General features: G+C 44.8%; 1 protein-coding gene across 8 annotated transcripts in view; it reads left to right on the top strand.

Moving 5' to 3' along the window:
- The window catches only part of Trim9 (tripartite motif containing 9), a 102,675-nt gene that overhangs the window by 67,849 nt on the left and 16,454 nt on the right, over nt 1–18,372 (top strand). For 7 of the 8 annotated variants that reach the window (XM_050153703.1, XM_050153701.1, XM_050153708.1 and 4 more), the window contains exons 6-7: nt 4,854–5,011; nt 8,716–8,854. In XM_050153703.1, the coding sequence (XP_050009660.1) occupies nt 4,854–5,011; nt 8,716–8,854 (297 nt within the window). Of the gene's footprint in view, nt 1–4,853; nt 5,012–8,715; nt 8,855–9,369; nt 10,595–18,372 lie in introns of those variants that run through there. The other variant, XM_050153709.1, reaches the window with a different exon arrangement.

Below are 18,372 nucleotides of genomic sequence, written 5' to 3'. Positions count from 1 at the left end.
TAGTTGAACCCACCCCGCCCCCACCCCTGGGATGTTTGTTAGCATAGGGACAGTTGCTCCTAGTGTACTGTTAGCTCGTTCATTTTCTACAGGAATTCTTAGACCACCTAACAAACGGCCCTTTGACAATTTGTCAGGAAAAATATTCCCCCAAAACTTAAGTCCAAGTACAAAAGATGCAAATTAAATAGTGTTTGGAATAATATTAACATAATCTGACCATTATGAAATAACCCTATCATGAGATACGTATTTTTAACAATGTTACATGGGCACAGTAGAAACTCAAAATATTTTTAAGTAACTTAAAGTACACCTTTAAACTTCTGGCACTTTTATGCAGAAAATATCTGCTTGCTTCTTGACAAAAAGGAATTAGAATCTTCCTGGTTTTGAAATCTTGTCCAAGATGTTCATTTTGTTTGCTGTGGAAGGAGATAGGTCTTTTGTGAGTGCCCACAGGTTTCTACCCAGGCAGCTGCTGCTTAGCAAGAATTCATCTTCTGGGGTCACTGCCTCAGTAGCTAAGGACCCTGCCACCCCGAGCAGGTGAAGTCCCTCTAGAGAACACTGGGCTTCTGTTGTGTAGCTGCCTGAATTGTTCTGGCATGCTTCTAGGTGTGTCTTAATTAGAAGATCACTTCACCTTCTCTCCAAACCATTGGGAGTGATGTTTGAGCGCCTTGTCTTCAATTGTATAAAAATGGCATGCCAAGTTTTGTCTCCTGTTTTTATGAGAGATTGTTTTGTGAATATTTTTCCAAGTTCTCAGTCGGTATTGTCCATTCTCTCCTGGGTCATGGGAATAGAGTTTTCAGGGTCCTTTTGTAGTCTTCCAAGGTTCTGCTGTATGGGTAAGAACAGGTTTCAGACGTGCACTTTTCCTGAAGAACATTACCCTAAAATCATGTGAGCACAGAGGACATTTAAAATCGATCATCTGCATGTTACATCCATACCAGGACAAAGCTGTGACCTAAAGCTCTTACCAGCCTTTTAGCACATAAGACCAAATGGCTGTTAATTTCTTTAAGTGCCTCTCCTCCCATGAGGACAAATTAATCTTCATTAACTCTCCTTGAATGCAATAGTTCTTGCTATGTTCCAAGGTCATAGTCAAGGACAGAGTGGTCTGAACAGACGCCCCTTTGTGTCGCAGGGAGAGGGCTGGCAGAGGTGGGTTAGCAGGCACGTGTGCACAGGCAATCTGTTCACATGCAGAGGTTTGGGGATGGAAATGAATGTCCTCAGAACACGCGTGGTTCATCCTCCCTCGTGGACCAGCCATACTTTCTAGAAATGCCCTGCATTTAACCTAAACATACCTAGGAGCCCTCACGCTCCTTTTCCTTTTTATTTTTTTTTTCCATTCATTTGGTGATGAAACCTGGGAGCAGCCATGTTCCTTTCCTTTCCTTTCTTCCTCTCTTTTCATTTGCTGACCATCGTAGCTCTGAATGGGAGCTACTTCAACACTGACAGCAGTAATGCTTAGGTCCTTTGCCACCCCTGCTATAGGAAACAGAAACATCTGGAATGAGATGTGGAGACTTTGCTCTAGTACAGAATTCCCATGACCCAGCTGCAGGAGCAGCTGATGACATGCCACGCCCACACCTCAGAGCCAGCCTGCTAGACTTCAGGTCCCAATCTCATCATTTGGTAGCCGTGAAGCCTCCGGGTTTCAGTTTCTTTGTCTAGGAAACAGATATAAGAAGAGGGCGGCTGTGAAAAATCCCATAGATGGATGCATGGAAGCCTCTACCAGCCAAGTATTCGTAAAGCGTCCTTTAGGGTTTGTGGTCCCGGTGGGAGTGGGAAGTTGGCTCCCTTTCTCCCTTGTCCTCATCACGTTGCTGTTGGTTTCACAGAGGAATTCGGGAGGCTTGTTAGTGCTCGTGACCTGAAGAAGAGGGAGAACTTACATAAGGAGCGAGCTGCCTTCAAATGATGAGATCTGAAAACAGTTGCAGAAGGGACTGTTCTAGAACAGAGCCCCAAGCCTCACCTCCACCAGCTTCCACAGAAGCAGAAGGAATAGCACGTTGTATCCAAGAGAACTTGGAGTCTGTAGTTTGTGCTTACAGTCAAGAGAATATCAAATGCTACAATCGTGATCGGATCAAAAGAGACCAATTGCAAAGGGAAAGCCAAAAATGTCCCAGAATGAACACAAGAAACAAAGACCAAAACAGCTAGGGAAGCCCCCCACACAGTAAAGTGAAGCATTCTTAGACCTCAGCCCTGAAGCTGCTTTTGTGCTATATGGCTAATCCATAAAATACAGAATGATTGAAAATACTTTGCATTTCTTGTAGACCACGCATTTATTTCATACCTAATAAAATGAAATAAGGTGACATAACACCTACCATAAAAATCTATTTTTATAAATGTCAACCCTGAATCTTAGCTAATGTGGCTATAACTTTGACATGCTTGCTTTTTATATATTACATCATTTTGGGGGTAAATACAGAATAGATAAAAATGAAAAAAAAAATTCTTAGTATGTGGGGAACCAGAATCAGACATGCAACAGATCCCAGTGCAGCCATGCTGGTGTCCCTGTGTACTGCTCTGCCCCTGCATGCTTAGCTCAGTTCCCTGCCATTTAAATCTGAGACAATATTGAGATCTGAACCGAGTGACAGCTTTATTTCTATCTTTTCTTTCACAGTCTTCCTACTGGGCACTCAAAATGAAGTTCCAGGATTTTAATTATATCCGGCATTGTGTATTTCAATTAATCACTTAATGATGCCTTTGTCTAACGGAGATTCTTGTTTCTGCTCAGACATCGCAGGCATTTGTATGATTTAGGTTGAAATCATTTTATTACCTTATTGATTGATGCTGTAACTGAAGAAGTGTAAGAAATGTACACTTGCCTGCAGCATGAAGGGAACAAAATGAAAGACTGATAAGCAGCTAATGAGACAGACAGTCCAAGAAATGGATTTATGACAGACCTAACAGGAGAAACTTCCCAGAGAAATTCATCCATGTCTCCAGAAGCTCTCTAAACAACAGTTCGGCTAAATTCCAACATAAATATAAAATATGTATTTCTTTTATAAGGAAAACATATTTTGTATTGATTTTATTGAACTATACATTTTTCTCTGCTCCCCTCCCTTCCTTTCCCCTTCCCTTCAGCCCTCTCCCATGGTCTCCATGTTCCCAGTTTACTCAGGAGATCGTGTCTTTTTCTACTTCCCATGTAGATTAGATCTATGTGTGTCTCTCTTAGGGTCCTTATTGTTGTCTAGGTTCTCCGGGGTTGCGAATGGTGAGCTGGTTTTCTTTGCTTTATGTCTAAAAGCCATTTATGAGTGAGTACGTGTGATAATTGTCTTTCTAGGCCTGGGTTACCTCACTCAATAATGATGAGGAAACATATTTTTAATAACAAAATCTTCACACACTAATAGACTTCAAACCGGCCCCCCAGCAGCAACACGAAGTGATGCCTGTTCCTGTGTGGGTGCTCACTACTGCCTTTGGGAGTTATGTCTTCTATCTCCTTTTCTCATCTAGTCCTGTACTTTGCTATTAAACTAGGCAATGACTTTCTCTCCTTTCCCCCAAATTCAGAGGCCTTGGGCCCCCTATGGCTGCAAAAGCCACGGGTCTTTCGGAAGATTCTGTTCTATAAGACATTGAAATTTGAGACTTCCTATCCTAAAATGGTCTCCTCCAATTAACTACTCCCTGATTTAGCAGCTCAGATCTGGTTTCATTGAAAGTCTTGGCCTTCACACCATGTGTGTTGTAGCTGCTTTTGTCTCCTAGGTAGCCCACCATAGACCCTGCTTCCTGAACTGCTGTTAAATCAACATTGTCCTGGTTGGAATGACTGACAGAAACATTTAACTCAGTGCATAACACACCATGCCCAATGGTGGTGCAGCAACCAGGCATTCCATAATTGATATTTGTTCATTTAAATGCCCCTGAACATAATTTCCAACCTTTTTCTCCTATTTTTAAAGTATAGGGCCAGGAGAAATGTTCTGGGGCTAATTTTTAAAAAATGTTGCTAAGGGAAATGGCGAGAAATGGCTCAGTGATTAGAAGCTCTTGCAGAAGACTTGAGTTCGGTTCCCAGAACCAATTCAGGGCCTCACAACTGTCTGCAGCACTACTTCCATGGTATCTGACACCTCCTTCTGAGCTCCATGGGCACCAGACATGCAAGGGGTGTACATGCATACATGCAGGCAAAACACTCATACATGTAAATAAAATAAATACTTAATTTAAAAAAATATTTTTGAAAACATTGCCTTCAGCTACACATATTGAGTTCCTATATTAGGAACTGGGATTGTCAACTAGCATGTGTCTGAAGATTCAGCTACTTAATGGTTTTAAATAATATAAAAGAATCAGTCTAAATTATAGAGGGTTGTTAACTCAGTTGGTTCTCATAAGACTTGGAAACATCCAGAGTCCCTGTCACACTGAGATCTGCTCCTGGGCACCTGGGCTCCCAGCCAACTTGTTCTATACCTGAAAAGTAGGGTACCTGACCTCTCACTGTCCCAAGTGACAGCTGCCATGAGAATATGAGGTCAGGTTCTTCACAAGTTTCAAATCGAGTGACACTTGTGTCCCTTAGTACCAAGTTTCAAAAATACACAGCTGTTATTGTTTATGGGAAAAGATCTGGAAGACCATTAGTGAGTGGCTGGGTGAGTGGATAAATGGATGGATGGATGGATGGATGAACAGACAGAGGGGTGTGTATTTTTCCAGATGTCTTCCTTGCCAATGGGAGGCATCTCATTGCGAGCTAATAAAACAGTTGTAACTCAACAGAAGCTAGAGCTGCACTAATTTCTCTTTAGCTTCCTCTCCAGTCCCAGCAACCCCCATCCTACAGCTGGAGGAGTGTTGCACCCACAACAATAGTGCTACACTGTCCTGGAAACAGCCCCCGCTGTCCACTGTGGCCGCCGAAGGGTACATTCTGGAGCTGGATGATGGCAGTGGTGGTCAATTCCGGGTAAGCAGACAATCTACTTATAAAGCAATGCCAGGGACTCCCTCAGAAGACTGTGGTGCCATCAGGGCATGGTCTTCCCATCTCTCCTGAGGGTGGACCACCCCAGAAGGGATTTCTTGTAATGATGATACATTTGGTTCTGTCAAATCAACCTGACCTTTCAAAAAGACAGTTTAGCTGTGTGACAGAATTTCTTGTGTCTCTGAGCCTTTGGGTCTGCATCTGCCCCTGAGGGGCCAAAGACAATGACATGTGTCTTACTTAGGGTTTCTATTGCAAAAGAGACCACAGCAATTCTTAGAGAGGAAACATTTAATTGGAGCTGGCTTACAGTTTCAGAGGTTTGGTCCATTATCTTCACAGCCACATGCATGCAGGCATGTGCTAGAGAAGGAACTGAGAATTTCACATCTTGATCAGCAGTCAGCAGAAGCAGCTGTGCCAGTGGGCATAACTTGAGCATAGGAGACCTCAAAGCCCACCCCCACAGTGACACACTTTCTCCAACAAGGTCACACCTACTCCAACAAAGCCATACCTCCTAATAGTGTCGCTCCCTTTGGGGTCCATTTTCTTGCAAACCTCCACAATATACTTATGGTGCGTTGGTGCTCAGAGTCCATCAGATAGTCTGTGTAAGATCAGTGTGCTGCCGCATCCATGGTGAGTCTGCAACCATCACCATCATGACTTATTGCTAACGACACCATGAACCATTGCCTAAGCTCTGTTTCTGCTATGACAGATTCTATTGTATCAACACTTTCTTATTTGGCAGGCTCTTCTATTACAGCCTCCTTCTGTGAAAGTTTAGCTGGTAAATCTTTCTCCAGTTCTTTTTTTTTCCCCTGAGTCTTTCATCAGGCAGAAACTGGTGCCCCCAAATTATTATGTCCACAAGGCAAAGGGGTGCTAACCACTCTGGGAAGTTCATGATTCCCTCTGGATATGAGACAGCTGCCTTTTGGCAAAACATGACCGTGGTGCCCATAGACTGATGATCTCTAGTGGTGTGCCTATCTATGTGTGCCTACTTCTGTCTCAAACACACTGGGTTAGCCAGAGTTCTTTAGAGGACAGAACTTATAGAGTGGTATTTTCTCTATATATATACATATAGTATTGAGGGCCATGGAAGTACACAGCAGGTAACAACTAGTGTTCAGATGTCAACCCACCAGAGGAATGATACTCTGATGGAGGAGAATCCCATCCAGGCAAGGCCTGTGGGACCACTGACTCAGGAAACTGTTGCTCCTGTCAGTAATTTCCCATGTGCTAAAGCAGCTGTGGTGTCTCTCCAATACCCACACTGCAGTGTGTAATCTCATACAGTGTGTACATATAATCTAATGACTGCATCTCACTTAATCTTATGAGCACATATATTTGTGGATGGTCAGGAAGATAATTTCTCATTAAGCTGTATAATTTTGATGTATAGAATATATACTAGGATATGCTTCATAACTAGACCTATTGTCCTACAAGGACTGTAAGACACTTAAAAGCCTGCTTTGTGCCTTTCACTCAAACTACACACAATTAGCTCATTTTCACCTCAGAGAAAGTTTAAAGTAGACTGAATGTTTCTGTAAATGCATCCTAAGTTTAAAAACTTTACAGGATCAGAGTTGCAGATGTCTAACCAAGGTTATTAACACAAAGCAACCTAAAAGGTCAGGCCAGTTCTTTGCTTGCCAAGCCTGGCTGAGAAGACCTGTCTCTCTGCACAGATCTCTCTGCAGCTTGTCTCATCAGGCACTGTGGCCTCTGGTCACAGTCTTACACACCTGGAACCTTGAAACTTTGAATTGCCATGGTAAATAGCACTCGGCTTCTTACCAAGGAGTGTGCTACAATCAATGAGATGTAACTCTTATAAGTCTTTTTTTCTCTTTGCTTCAAGCCTCTTGAAAAAAATATATTTAAGCTAGATGAACAAAGAAGTAAGAGAGAATCAGAGCTAGAAAGAATTAGAGCAGAGAATTGAAACCAAGGAGAACTAGAAGCTGTAGAGGTAGACTCGGCACTAACAGAATAAAGAGTATGGCTAGAACAGCATGTGTATGAGTTCATTCCCTATCTCTCAGATAGACAACCTTCAAACTCAGTTTCACTTCACAATGGACCTCTTCCTCAACCCTGGGGGAAGCCCTGAAGAGCTGGACTCTCAGGCTACTTTTAATACATAGAGGAGATTTATTGGAATGACTCACAGGCTGTGTACAGCTAATCTGACAATGGCTGGCTGTGAACGGACAGTCCAAGAATGTAGTAAGTTGTTCAGTGCACGAGGCTGGATGTCTCAGCTTGTCTTCAGTACACGCTGGAATCCTGAAGAAGTAGGCTCTGATGCCTGTGGTGGAATGGACTTGCTAGTGAGGACGAAAGCAAGCAGGCAAAGAGAAAGGCTTTCTTCTTCCACTTCTATGTAGGCCGCCAGCAAAAAAGTATGGCCCAGATTAGAGATGGATCTTCCCACTTTAAATGATTTAATTAAGAAAAAGATCCCTCACAGGTGTGCCCAGCCATTTTGGGGTTTTAGTTTATTTCAGATGTAGTGAAGCCAACAACCAAAATAGCCATCACACACGTGCACACACACACACACACACACACACACACACACACACACACTTGCCTTCTACCTATTCCACCCCAGTCTTTTATAATTCTCCTCAAGTTCTCTCCTTTGGTAGGGAAGCCTTTATTTACATTTGTGATGACAGGCATGGAAACAGCATCATATCTAAAATCACTGAAGGCTACTGCCATCCCAAGGTCTTATGTTCCTCTCACTTCCTTGCATGCATGTGTGCTGAGCACTCCCCACCCCTCTCTGAGCACTCACTCTCCATCCCTCTCTGAGCACTCACTCTCCATCCCTCTCTGAGCACTCACTCTCCATCCCTCTCTGAGCACTCACTCTCCATCCCTCTCTGAGCACTCACTCCTCTTCCCTCTCTGAGCACTTACTCCGCATCCCTCTCTGAGCACTCCCTGCCCTCTCTCTGAGTTCTCCAAGACCTGGAGCAGGGGACTGCCACTTTAACTTGTGCCTTGAATGTAACTTGTTCTCACCATGATGTCAGCCAACCTTTGCAAAGTGTACAGCTGACGAGGGAAGCCAATGCCTAACCTATGCTGAAAACACATTATGCTAGGCTTTATTTTAAGCCTTTGAAATGTCATCCTCTCCCCTCCACACCGCCCCTTTCCTCCGTACTGTGGTGAAAAACTCCATTCCAATGGCTTTAAGTATAATCCCTGTGATAGCTCCTGAAATTAGGAACACAGCCTACAGACTACCCTCACGTTTTCATATTTTGAAAAAACGCTTTTCACAAACCATACTGATGAATAAAGGTGACATTCTTTAGAAACACCAAGCATAAGCATAATCTTAGCCAAAGATTCCCAATTACAGTTTTTAAAATACTAGCTGTGGATCACTATTAGGCAACTGAGCCCACTACATATCTAAAGTTAGATTGCCCTCACACCCATCTTGAAAAGAAGGTATCAATGTCCCCATTTTACAAATTAGGTAAGTGAGGCCTTAAGCAATAAATTGAACAGCCCAACACCTCATAGAATTCAAGTCTGGATCAGGCAGATACTGAAGCTGTGCTCCTGACCACTGAGCAGAATCCATCCCTCTTGGGGTTCACATTCAGTGGGGTTCCCTTTTCTGTTGACAGGAAGTGTATGTTGGAAAAGAAACCATGTGCACCGTGGACGGCCTTCACTTCAACAGCACGTACAATGCTCGCGTCAAGGCCTTCAACAAAACAGGAGTCAGCCCCTACAGCAAGACACTGGTCCTCCAGACGTCTGAGGGTAAGGCCCTTCAGCAGTATCCCTCAGAGCGGGAACTACGTGGCGTCTAACGTGGCTGGCAGCCTGGAGGTAACCCCATCAGAGCCACAGCCCTCAAGTTTTTCCATGACTTGCACTGTCTCCGGCCCCAGAGCCGCTGTCCCTCTCCCGCCTTTAGAAGGCCCATGAGATGTGGATGTGAGCAAACCAGAGACCCCACATCAGCAGTTCCCATGGCTTCCTTTGCTAATGCTCTGAGCTACAGTGGAAGAAGCAGAACGTGAAAGCCTGAATGTGCCCTGGTGTCTAAGATGGAGACACTTAAGCTCTAGAGCAGGCCACCTCAGTGGCCACTTTTGCCCAGATGATTCTCCATGTCTTTGTAGCTCTTGCTTGCTCCTGACAGGGCTGGGATATAGATCCTTTCCAACTTTAGATCCGTGGGATCAGAACATCTTGGCGGTGGGTGTGGGTGCTAGAGCCTGTTGAGCACTTCCGGCTTAACCAGCCCGGACTACTTCCTTTCCTACCCAAAGCCCAGGCCATCGGCACCAGGACTGAGATTTCCTGTGGGCACCAAACAGGAAGAGACCGGCAACTCTGCTTTACCTCGTCATATGGGTCATTGCCCGTCCCTCTAGGGGTGGTTAGGCTGCCCGGGGTCACTGTACGACATTGTTTCTCTAGAGGACATTTGATTCTTGTCTGTACTTTAGATATTCTGGTCATCAGAGACAATCTATCCAGAAGAGGCTTGCATTTGATGGCCTGGTGTAACCTCTGAGGCTTTAATGATTGTTTTTTGTTTTTTTTTTTTTTTCTTTTTTTTTGTATTTTTACAAGCAGCGGGAGCACATGAGACTAAACCTATGAAGGGTATGTCTGGCTGGTGCCAAAGCATTTTGAGACTTTGGGGTGTTGTTTTAATCGTGGAAGTTACCTCCCACCCACTAGGCATTCTCCGCAACTAATCTCTGATGTTGACTTTGTTCAAGATGTTGACTTCGTTAGCTAAAAATCCTGTGCTGGTTTCTCCTACCTTCCACACGCCTCGCCATGTGTCAGTCACCCCTAAAACGGTCCACATGGTTCCAAACAAGCACAACTCTGAATCCCACAGCAAGGGTGAAATCCCCAGCGCTGTGAAAGCAATGCTTTGGGGAGGAGTGGAAGGGCTGGGTGAAGCTATTCAACAAAGAGGCTCTGTAAAGGACCAAATACTCACACGGCCCGTACCCACAGAGATGGCAGTGACATCACATCTAGCTCTCTGCCCAGACTTAACATTTTAGCAACCTCCTCCTGGGATGACCGACCACCTTAAGAGCCGTTGCCTCTTTCCCCAAAAATACCACGCTAAATGCTAAGGGCCTCCAAGAGTTCTTTCTAGAAGCAATGCAGAAGGCCTTGATGGTGCTGGCCACGTTTCCCCAGGGCCCTGAAGGTGGCGTGATGACATGGGGGTGTGCCTGGATGCAGAGCGGGGAGAAACTGGCTGTGTTCTACTATCTGTCAACGGAGCTGTATGAAAACCGTTTTCCTTAGCACGAGGTTATAGAACTCACATTACTATGCTCAAACCAGTTACTAACACAGCCCCCTGAGTACTTCTGTCTGTCCTTTCATCCTGCAGGAAGGTGTCATTTCTTAGTCCCTTGCAATGTTCATGAGATCCTGGTGTCTATTATTAGTTACAGGATGTGGACCTGCGACCCCCGGTACCACAGTCACAGACTTGGGGGTCATTTTCTAAGTGAAACTAACGGAACACGTTCTCTACAGACAAAGAAACTGTGTTGTAGAAATCCATTCCTCCATGACTTTTATATATATATATTATGTGCAAATATAAGGTATGTATGTGGTGATGAGCCAACCCGACCACCATGTAGATTTCCCTGGTCTCTGTTCCTGCCCGGAAGGGACTCGCTCATGATGAAATAAAGTTCACACACAATACTTTCTCCATCCTCGGGTTTGTTCTGTTCGTTCTCCCTCCTCTAAGTAGTGACACAAGACTTAGGAATTTAGGGGAAATGTAGCAAATTGTCGTTCTCAAAGGAGACTCAACCAAACCATTACAATAGAGAAAGCCCACCTTACTACATCCGTTTTGGTTGTCTAAAAGGGCAGAGAGAAAATGCCATCCTAGATATCTGAGAATCTGTGTTGCAGTTATACTTTATCGTGTTGTTGTTGTTTATTTTGCTGGTTTGGGATGGGGGGTGGTGACTTGTTCTAGCTTTTGGCTGTGATAGAGTTTTTTACAGCCTCCTTAGCAAGAAGCAGCTTCTTCCCAAACTTCAGAGCCAAGGTCTGTATCTAAGAAGGGTGGATTTCATATGTGACAGCAAGTCCAAGTTAACGACACATATGTATTATGTGGTTTAAGTCCTCTGTCACTAATACTCGGTCACAAAACCTTCTGCGGCCCAGAGGTGACATTGCACAGGGGAATCAGATGCGTGCTTTGTTGTGAATCCTGATCACTTCCCCCCTCAAAGTCAAATGTTTCTGTCTGTCTGTCTGTCTATCAGAGTGTCTGATAAGCTACACAGTGGGTAGAAACAGTGGAGGAGGCCCTGTTCCTTTGCTGGGTGGAGCTTCCAGGCTAGTGAGGGGATGGATCTTAAAGAAACATACACATATCCACAAAGCGAAGAAAGACAACGATACTTAAGAAAATTGATCCGAAAACAACACACTATAATTGAAACTAGTAGACAAAGCAGTGTTCCCTGAGTTCAAGCTAGGTCAGGTTTCTGAAAGCAGGTCTCTGGGATGCATCCAGGACTGACACACGAATGAGGCCAGTCCCTATCGAAACCAAATTAACCTGGCTTAGGACGGAAGGTAATGTTAGCAACTGCTAATCTTAATGAAATGGGGCTGACAGAGTGACTCAGCAGGGAAGGGCACCTGCCCTCCAGCCAGCTAGCCTGAGTACTGAGTTCAATCCTCAGGACTCCTATGTAGAAGGGGAGAGCCAACCCAGGAGAGCTGTCCTCTGTCCACACAGGCATGCCAGTGCCTCCCTCACGCCACATGCAAGTAATGGACAAATAAATAAATAAATAAATAAATAAATAAATAAATAAATAAGCAAGCTAAAATTTTTGAAGAATTTTAATGAGATTTTAAAGTAAGGCCCATAAACATGGTTATATTTATTTTAATTAACCCATTGAATGGCTATCCTGACCATATCCTGCCTTTAAGGTCATCTGTAAAACAGTGTAGAAACCATTATGAACCAAGGCCTTCTTCACGCACTGTTCTGAGGCTCATTCTGCGTGACAGACTTCGCCCCCACCAAAAACAATCTGACAGGGCCGAGAGCTGGTGAGGAACTTCCGTTTGTTTTTCCATAATTACCCTCTGCCTACCTGCACCAATAGTGCCTTCTGTTTGTTTGCCATAATCTGGAGTGGGGCACAGGTAACATTCCTGAGGCCGGGGGCAACCTGGAAAGAAACATTTCCTGGGGCTCAGCTCTGCTGAGCATCTCAAGACCTGGGAGCTTTTTAGTGCTCACGTGTGGCAGTCTTCTGGGGGAGTAGGAGCTGCCCCTCAGTTGCCTCTTAAGAAGAAAGTATAGGATTGAGACCTCTACAGAACCGACTCTTTATTCCAGTCTCTCTAACTCCAGTCTCTGTAGAGGTTCATCTGGGCAGGTTCTTGGGTGTAGAACTACTTCTGGGTATTTTTAAGGCCCTTGGCCTGCGTTTCCAAATTACTTCCAGATATACCAGGTATACCAGGAGCATGTCAATCATTCCAGGGTAGTGTGCCACCTTGATTCTATTACCTTGAGGTTTAAAATAACAGATAGTGGCTTCTAAAAATAAAAATGTTTCTAAAAGAATTTGACCTTATTTGTTCATAGATTACTATCGTGATTGGTTCATACTAATAGCCATGTGAAATAAGTTATAACACATTGGGGGTGGGTAGTGAGCTCTAAAATGGGTGTTGGGGGGGGGGGAGGACTTCCCAGAAAAGATGTAGAGGGAGAGAAATCCAAGCAGATTTTTAGAACTGTGATGTATGAGGCAAAAACTTCCCAAGTCTACCTGAACTGACACCAACAGGAAATCTGATCGCTCCAAAGCTCTAACTAGCAGAGAGTGTCTCAGTTACGCCAGGAAACTAGCTTGGCCCCTTGTTCCCAGAGATGGCACGAAGTCCAGCCCGCTCCTAGGAATCTGGGGCCTCTCTGCTGTTTTAAACACTCCCTGGGAGCTTGCTCAGATAGCAGCATGTGGTGCCACACCTCTTAAACTGTCTGCCCCGCAGTCTAGAATGTCATCTTGGACTGACCACGAAGTAAGAAGAATGGCCTCTGGTTAGCAGCGGGGGAAGGACATAAAGTCCAGACTCATTGATTTCTAGGTGCCCAGTTGGCACCTGGGAGTCGCGAACTCATTGACTCATTGCTAAGACCCCATTTTAAAGTGAAGGCTGGGAGTCAGATGTGGCAGCACAGACCTGTAATCCCAACACATGGGAGGGAAGGGTGGGAGAGTCAAGAGGTAAGAATCTTCCTTGGCCACAGAGTGATTTAAGTGAGCCTGTGCTACATGAAATCCTAGATAGATAGATAGATAGATAGATAGATAGATAGATAGATAGATAGATAGATAGATGATGTATACAGATACACAATATAATATATATATACTCATACATATATGTATATGAAAAAGACATGGGGAATTGTTAGAGAAGCTAGGGCATTGAGCAAGCAGGAAAATAATGAGAAGAGATAAAAAGAATACCCCCCCCCCGACACCAGATCCCGAGAGCCTTCTGTGAAAATTTAAACGTAAGTAGTACATTTTGGAAAGGTTTCCATCCAAAGCATTTAAAAGTCGACATGTCCTCCAGAGCCCCCAGGGCATGTCAAGCATATTTCAGGCTTTGTAGCCACATCACAAAGTAAACACAAACAAACGAGCCAAGAACCACTACCTTAGTTAGAACTTAATAATTTTGTACCAGTCTGCCAAGAACTCCCCTTATTGTCCAGCCAAAAGGTCCAGGAAGAATGGCCATTACATGAAAGTCGGAAAATATTTGGGGAAGAGTGAAATATAACAGAGAAATCATATGAAACTATTCATCGTGGGGCTGGGAGGCGACTCAGTTGATAAACATGTTGCACAAACCTGAAGACCCAGATTCAGGGTCTCAGGACACACAGAAGAGCAGGGCCCAGTGGCACATGCCTGTGAGCATGGCACAGGAAGGCAGAGATGAGGATCCCTCAAGCTCGCTGGCCAGCTGATCTAAACCAGTTAATGAGATCCAGGCTCATTGAGAGATTCTGTCTAAAAATATAAAGACATGTCCACCTCTGCCCTCCACATGCATGTGCATACATGTACACACACACACATCTTTTTGTTCTATGTTTCACTATAAAGTCATACATTGAAAAAGAATCACTCACCCCAAGGCAGTTAAACAGACTATATCCTACACTGCACTACCCGTCACTAATGTCTAAACACTGACTCTGCTCTCCTGAGGCAACAGTATGCATGCACCTAATGTATTAGACTTCTGCTGTTGCAATAAGTTGCCACAAAACCAGTGGTGTAAAACAGCACACACGTGTCCCTTAGTCTTCTTGAGATCAGTGAGGTGTCAGCAGGACCAGGTTCCTTGGGGACATTCTAGAAAAACATCTGTTTCTTTGTCATTTCCAGCTTCTAGTAGCCACCTGCCTTTCCTGGCTCATGGCCCTTTCTTCTATCTTAAGACCTGGCAGCATAGCATCTTCCAGACTCCTTCTGACTCTGCCTTCCTTACGTAAGGGCCCTTGTGGTTCCTGTGGTCCCACGTGGGCAGCCCAAGATAGTCTCCAGTCTCTCAAGAACCTTAACGGGCAGCTGCAACATCCCTTTCCCTCTGAAAGGTGACCCTCTGAAAGGTTTCTGGGGATCCCGGTGTGGGTGTTTTTTGGGTGGGCCGTTAATCCATCTACTGCGCCATACAAGGAAGCTGGTACCCAACCCCACATTGGGAAATTAAACTCCTGAGGTGTGAAGTAACTAATACCTCAGACCCAGTTCTTTCAGACAGCTGGTGTGGCACACTCTGGCTGATGTTAGAAACCTGTCCCTTGCTTTTACCTCCGGAAAGAGAACAAAAGCTACCCAGAGTCTGCCGGGTGTGTAAGCATACCCTCCCAAAGTGAAGCTGTGTGGAAAGTTGCCTTCTCTGTTCCTCTAGCCAGAAATAGGACAGTGATATTCCCAGAATCACGGGACGCTCTTGTGTAAGAAAGAACATAGCTTCTTGGCTTTAAGAAGATGTAGAAGGGGCTTCATTTCAGCCTGTCTAAGGCCAGCATACAGGTGTCTCTGTACATCCTCCTGCCCCATCCCAGGCAATTAGCCTAAAGAGTCCCTTTCCCACAAGTGTTACCATGGATACTCCAGGCAGGAAGTGATGGTCGGTGATTGGCAAGGGGAAAGAATGTCAGAGATCTATGAGATCCTCAAAAGATGAGGCCTGGGGCTCGAAGCCAACTTAGACGGAAACCAGCACAGAACTATTGATTAATAGAAGCTTTCTAGCCTTCCCCCGCCCACCCCCACTCCCTGTAGATCTCAGCTAGGGAAGTAGAGAAAAGGAAATAAAGGATATGAGAGAGCCGTGTTTTACATAAGGCTGTATACTCCATCCAGCACTGCCACCAACTGTGGGCCCTGCGCACTGAAGAAAGGAAAGTTAATCCTTGGCGGAATGTCCACAGTGACCCTCACCCCAGCATCCACCTGATCAGAAGTTCAGCCTCATACCGTCCTCTCCATGGTAACGGCCTCTCTCCCACACATCAAAGGAAACCACCCTGAAATATTGAGCAGTATAGGCAGAACCTGTCCCCATCCGACACCATCAACATCAAATGGCCTCAGGTATATGTGCCCTGAATCCCTTTGTAGCTATAATTGATAATCCGAGGCCAGCCTAAGCATTTCATTTTAAACCGTAGCATGCTGAGATTCCCCCTTCCCATAGAAGCTGTAACCTCGCGAGGAAGAGAACCCTTCAGGAAAACAGTGACCGTCAAAGGAGCCCCACAGTCACCTCCCAGGGGGCTATTTAGAGAATTAGAGATTTCTCCTCAATGCAGTACAGGGTTTGTAGATGGCACTAAATCGTCCCCTCAATCCTAAGTGACCTCTTATGCCATTAGAAGACACTCTGTGGTCCTCGGCATACACTTTGCCTTTTTGTATATTCCGATTTTATCACCAGGAACTGATCTTGCCAGTCTATCTCCAACCCCACCACAGTTGAGGATATGTTTGTTCCTCAGCCTTTGGAGGCTTCATTTCTCTCATACGTGAAACCACAGAACCCCGAATTCCTGCAGTTAGTGCTCCCCTGTTCCCGCTCTTCAGTGTGGCTGTCAATCAAGCACTGTTACTATACATTGAATGCTGTATACTGTTACTATACATTGAATGCTGTATACTGTTACTATATTCTGAATGTAGGTCAGATGCCAGGTAGCCCTGCCTCCTCCAAGGTCTTGGTGGGCCTAAAAGTTATGTCTATAATACTGAATGTTCAGCACTAAATCAAATATTTGAGAAATTATTCTATATGAAAAAACACATGCACCCTGAATATGTTTTCCCCCGTGCCTCTGCTTTGTTTTGCCTGGCTCAAAACATCTGGGCTTCTCCAAAAACTAGCTTAATTAGAACATTCATTCTCAGAACAAAGTCTTCAAGGTAGGTAAATTGTACTTGACCAATTTGGGGTAAATTTTGCCATGGAGAAAGAGAGAAAGATAATGATAAATTCCAGAGCCTAGAAGAGAGAATTATTTTGTCCTTTTCATTTTGACAACATGTAGCATCCCAAGAAATTTTCTAAGGGTTTTCATAAGACTGAATTGGATCTTCCACCCCCTCTGTGGAGGTAGAGAATGCGCTCTTCGGAAGCGCAAGCGTGCGTCTAATTAGAGTGTGAGGCTTCTCGGGCCTCCTGAGGAGAGATGTTGCTCATAAATAATTCCATGGTGTTCCGAACTGGAGTGGAGGATTGGACAAGGAAATATGCAGCATCCTTGGAGTGCCAAGAGCTGGCTCGCTCTTTTAAAAGGAGGTTTTCAAAGCAGATTTGTTTCTCAGTATTCAGCAGCAATTACTGCCACTCTTAGGAACACTGAAGATGCCACCTTTTGTTATAAATTACAACCCCCGCTGGACACGGTTGTGACTTTGGCTGCTTGTTTGATCATTTGAGAAAACAGCCCTCTTTCTCATTCACTTGTCCCTTGTCCCTTGTACTCCAGACAAGAGCAGGTTATTTCGTAGCCAGTGTACACGGCAGCGGAACTCATCTTTCCTGCCGTTTGTGTGGCTCCCAGTGGCGTCTCTTGTTTGCTGTGCTCTTGTTTGCTGAGGCTGTGGCCCAATGCTCAGTTTCAAAGCTGTGCCTGCCAGACAGGAAGACACCCAGGGCTTCCACCAGGACGCAGGGGAAGCTGGATTAGGGGATGCTGCATAGGAAACTTCAGTTGCTTTGCTCTTTCCCTTTGAGTCCCCCAAATAGCATATTTAAGATTGTTATTTATCAGACCGGAGCGATACCCCCCCCCCCAGGTGCTTGAGAGTGCTTACTGCCCTTGCAGAGGATCCCAGTTCAGTCTGAGAACCCATTTTAGGCTGCTCACAGCCCTGTAACTCTGTCTTCATGAGATCCAATGTCCTCTCCTGGCCTATGTGGACATTTTCACATGTGGCATGCACACACGCACATTTTTAAAAATGGAATGATTTACACATACAAATTATTCTACACCTTCTAATAATGTTTTAAGTTTTCAAATATTTAGAACTCTTTAGTACTCTGTTCATACTAGAATAAAAAAATGCCACCCCCAGAAGTAGAAAACTTTTCAAAGATAATTGACACATTTTCTACTGTTCATTTTCTTATAGTCAGTGCTCCTGCCGGCTTCATGCTTCTCAACTACCAAATTCTAACACATCATCTAGCCCATGCTAGTTATTCAGTAAGCGTCGAATAAAAGAAACCCGTTACAAACAGCGTACACCACACAGGTGTTTTCTTCTTGATCCTGGAAGTCAGTAAAGAGCATATGTGGTCCCCACTGAGTCTTTGTTTGGGTAAATCTTGATTGTCCCGTATAAGCAGAACCCTCTGCTATCAGCAGGGTCCCCACTCCAGGATCCAGTGGGAAGGGAACGAGCCCTAGGGAAGAAGAGGGGATCACCAGTCCTTGATAGAGCTGTAAGAGCGCACACGTCTGCCTCTGAACACAGTTGTCGTCCTGGAGTGACCCATATGAGTGAGGTGGGGGAGATGGCTCAGTCAGTAAAGCACTTGTTAGTCCAGCACTGGGGAGAGAGAAAGACAGACGGGATAACTGAGGTCTACTGGCTGACCAAACCAACCTAACGGGCAGACTCCAAGCCAATGAGAGACCTTGTCCCAAAGTGCAAGATGGCTGGTGACCGAGGGATGGCATCTACTGCTGTCCTCTAGCCTCT

This window comes from Alexandromys fortis, unplaced genomic scaffold (assembly GCF_014885135.2).
Source record: "Alexandromys fortis isolate MF-2015 unplaced genomic scaffold, M_Fortis_MF-2015_v1.1 scaffold_82, whole genome shotgun sequence".
In the NCBI taxonomy this organism is placed as follows: Eukaryota; Metazoa; Chordata; class Mammalia; order Rodentia; family Cricetidae; genus Alexandromys; species Alexandromys fortis.
Note: the sequence above shows the minus strand (reverse complement) of the source record. Positions and strands in the feature narration are given on the sequence as shown.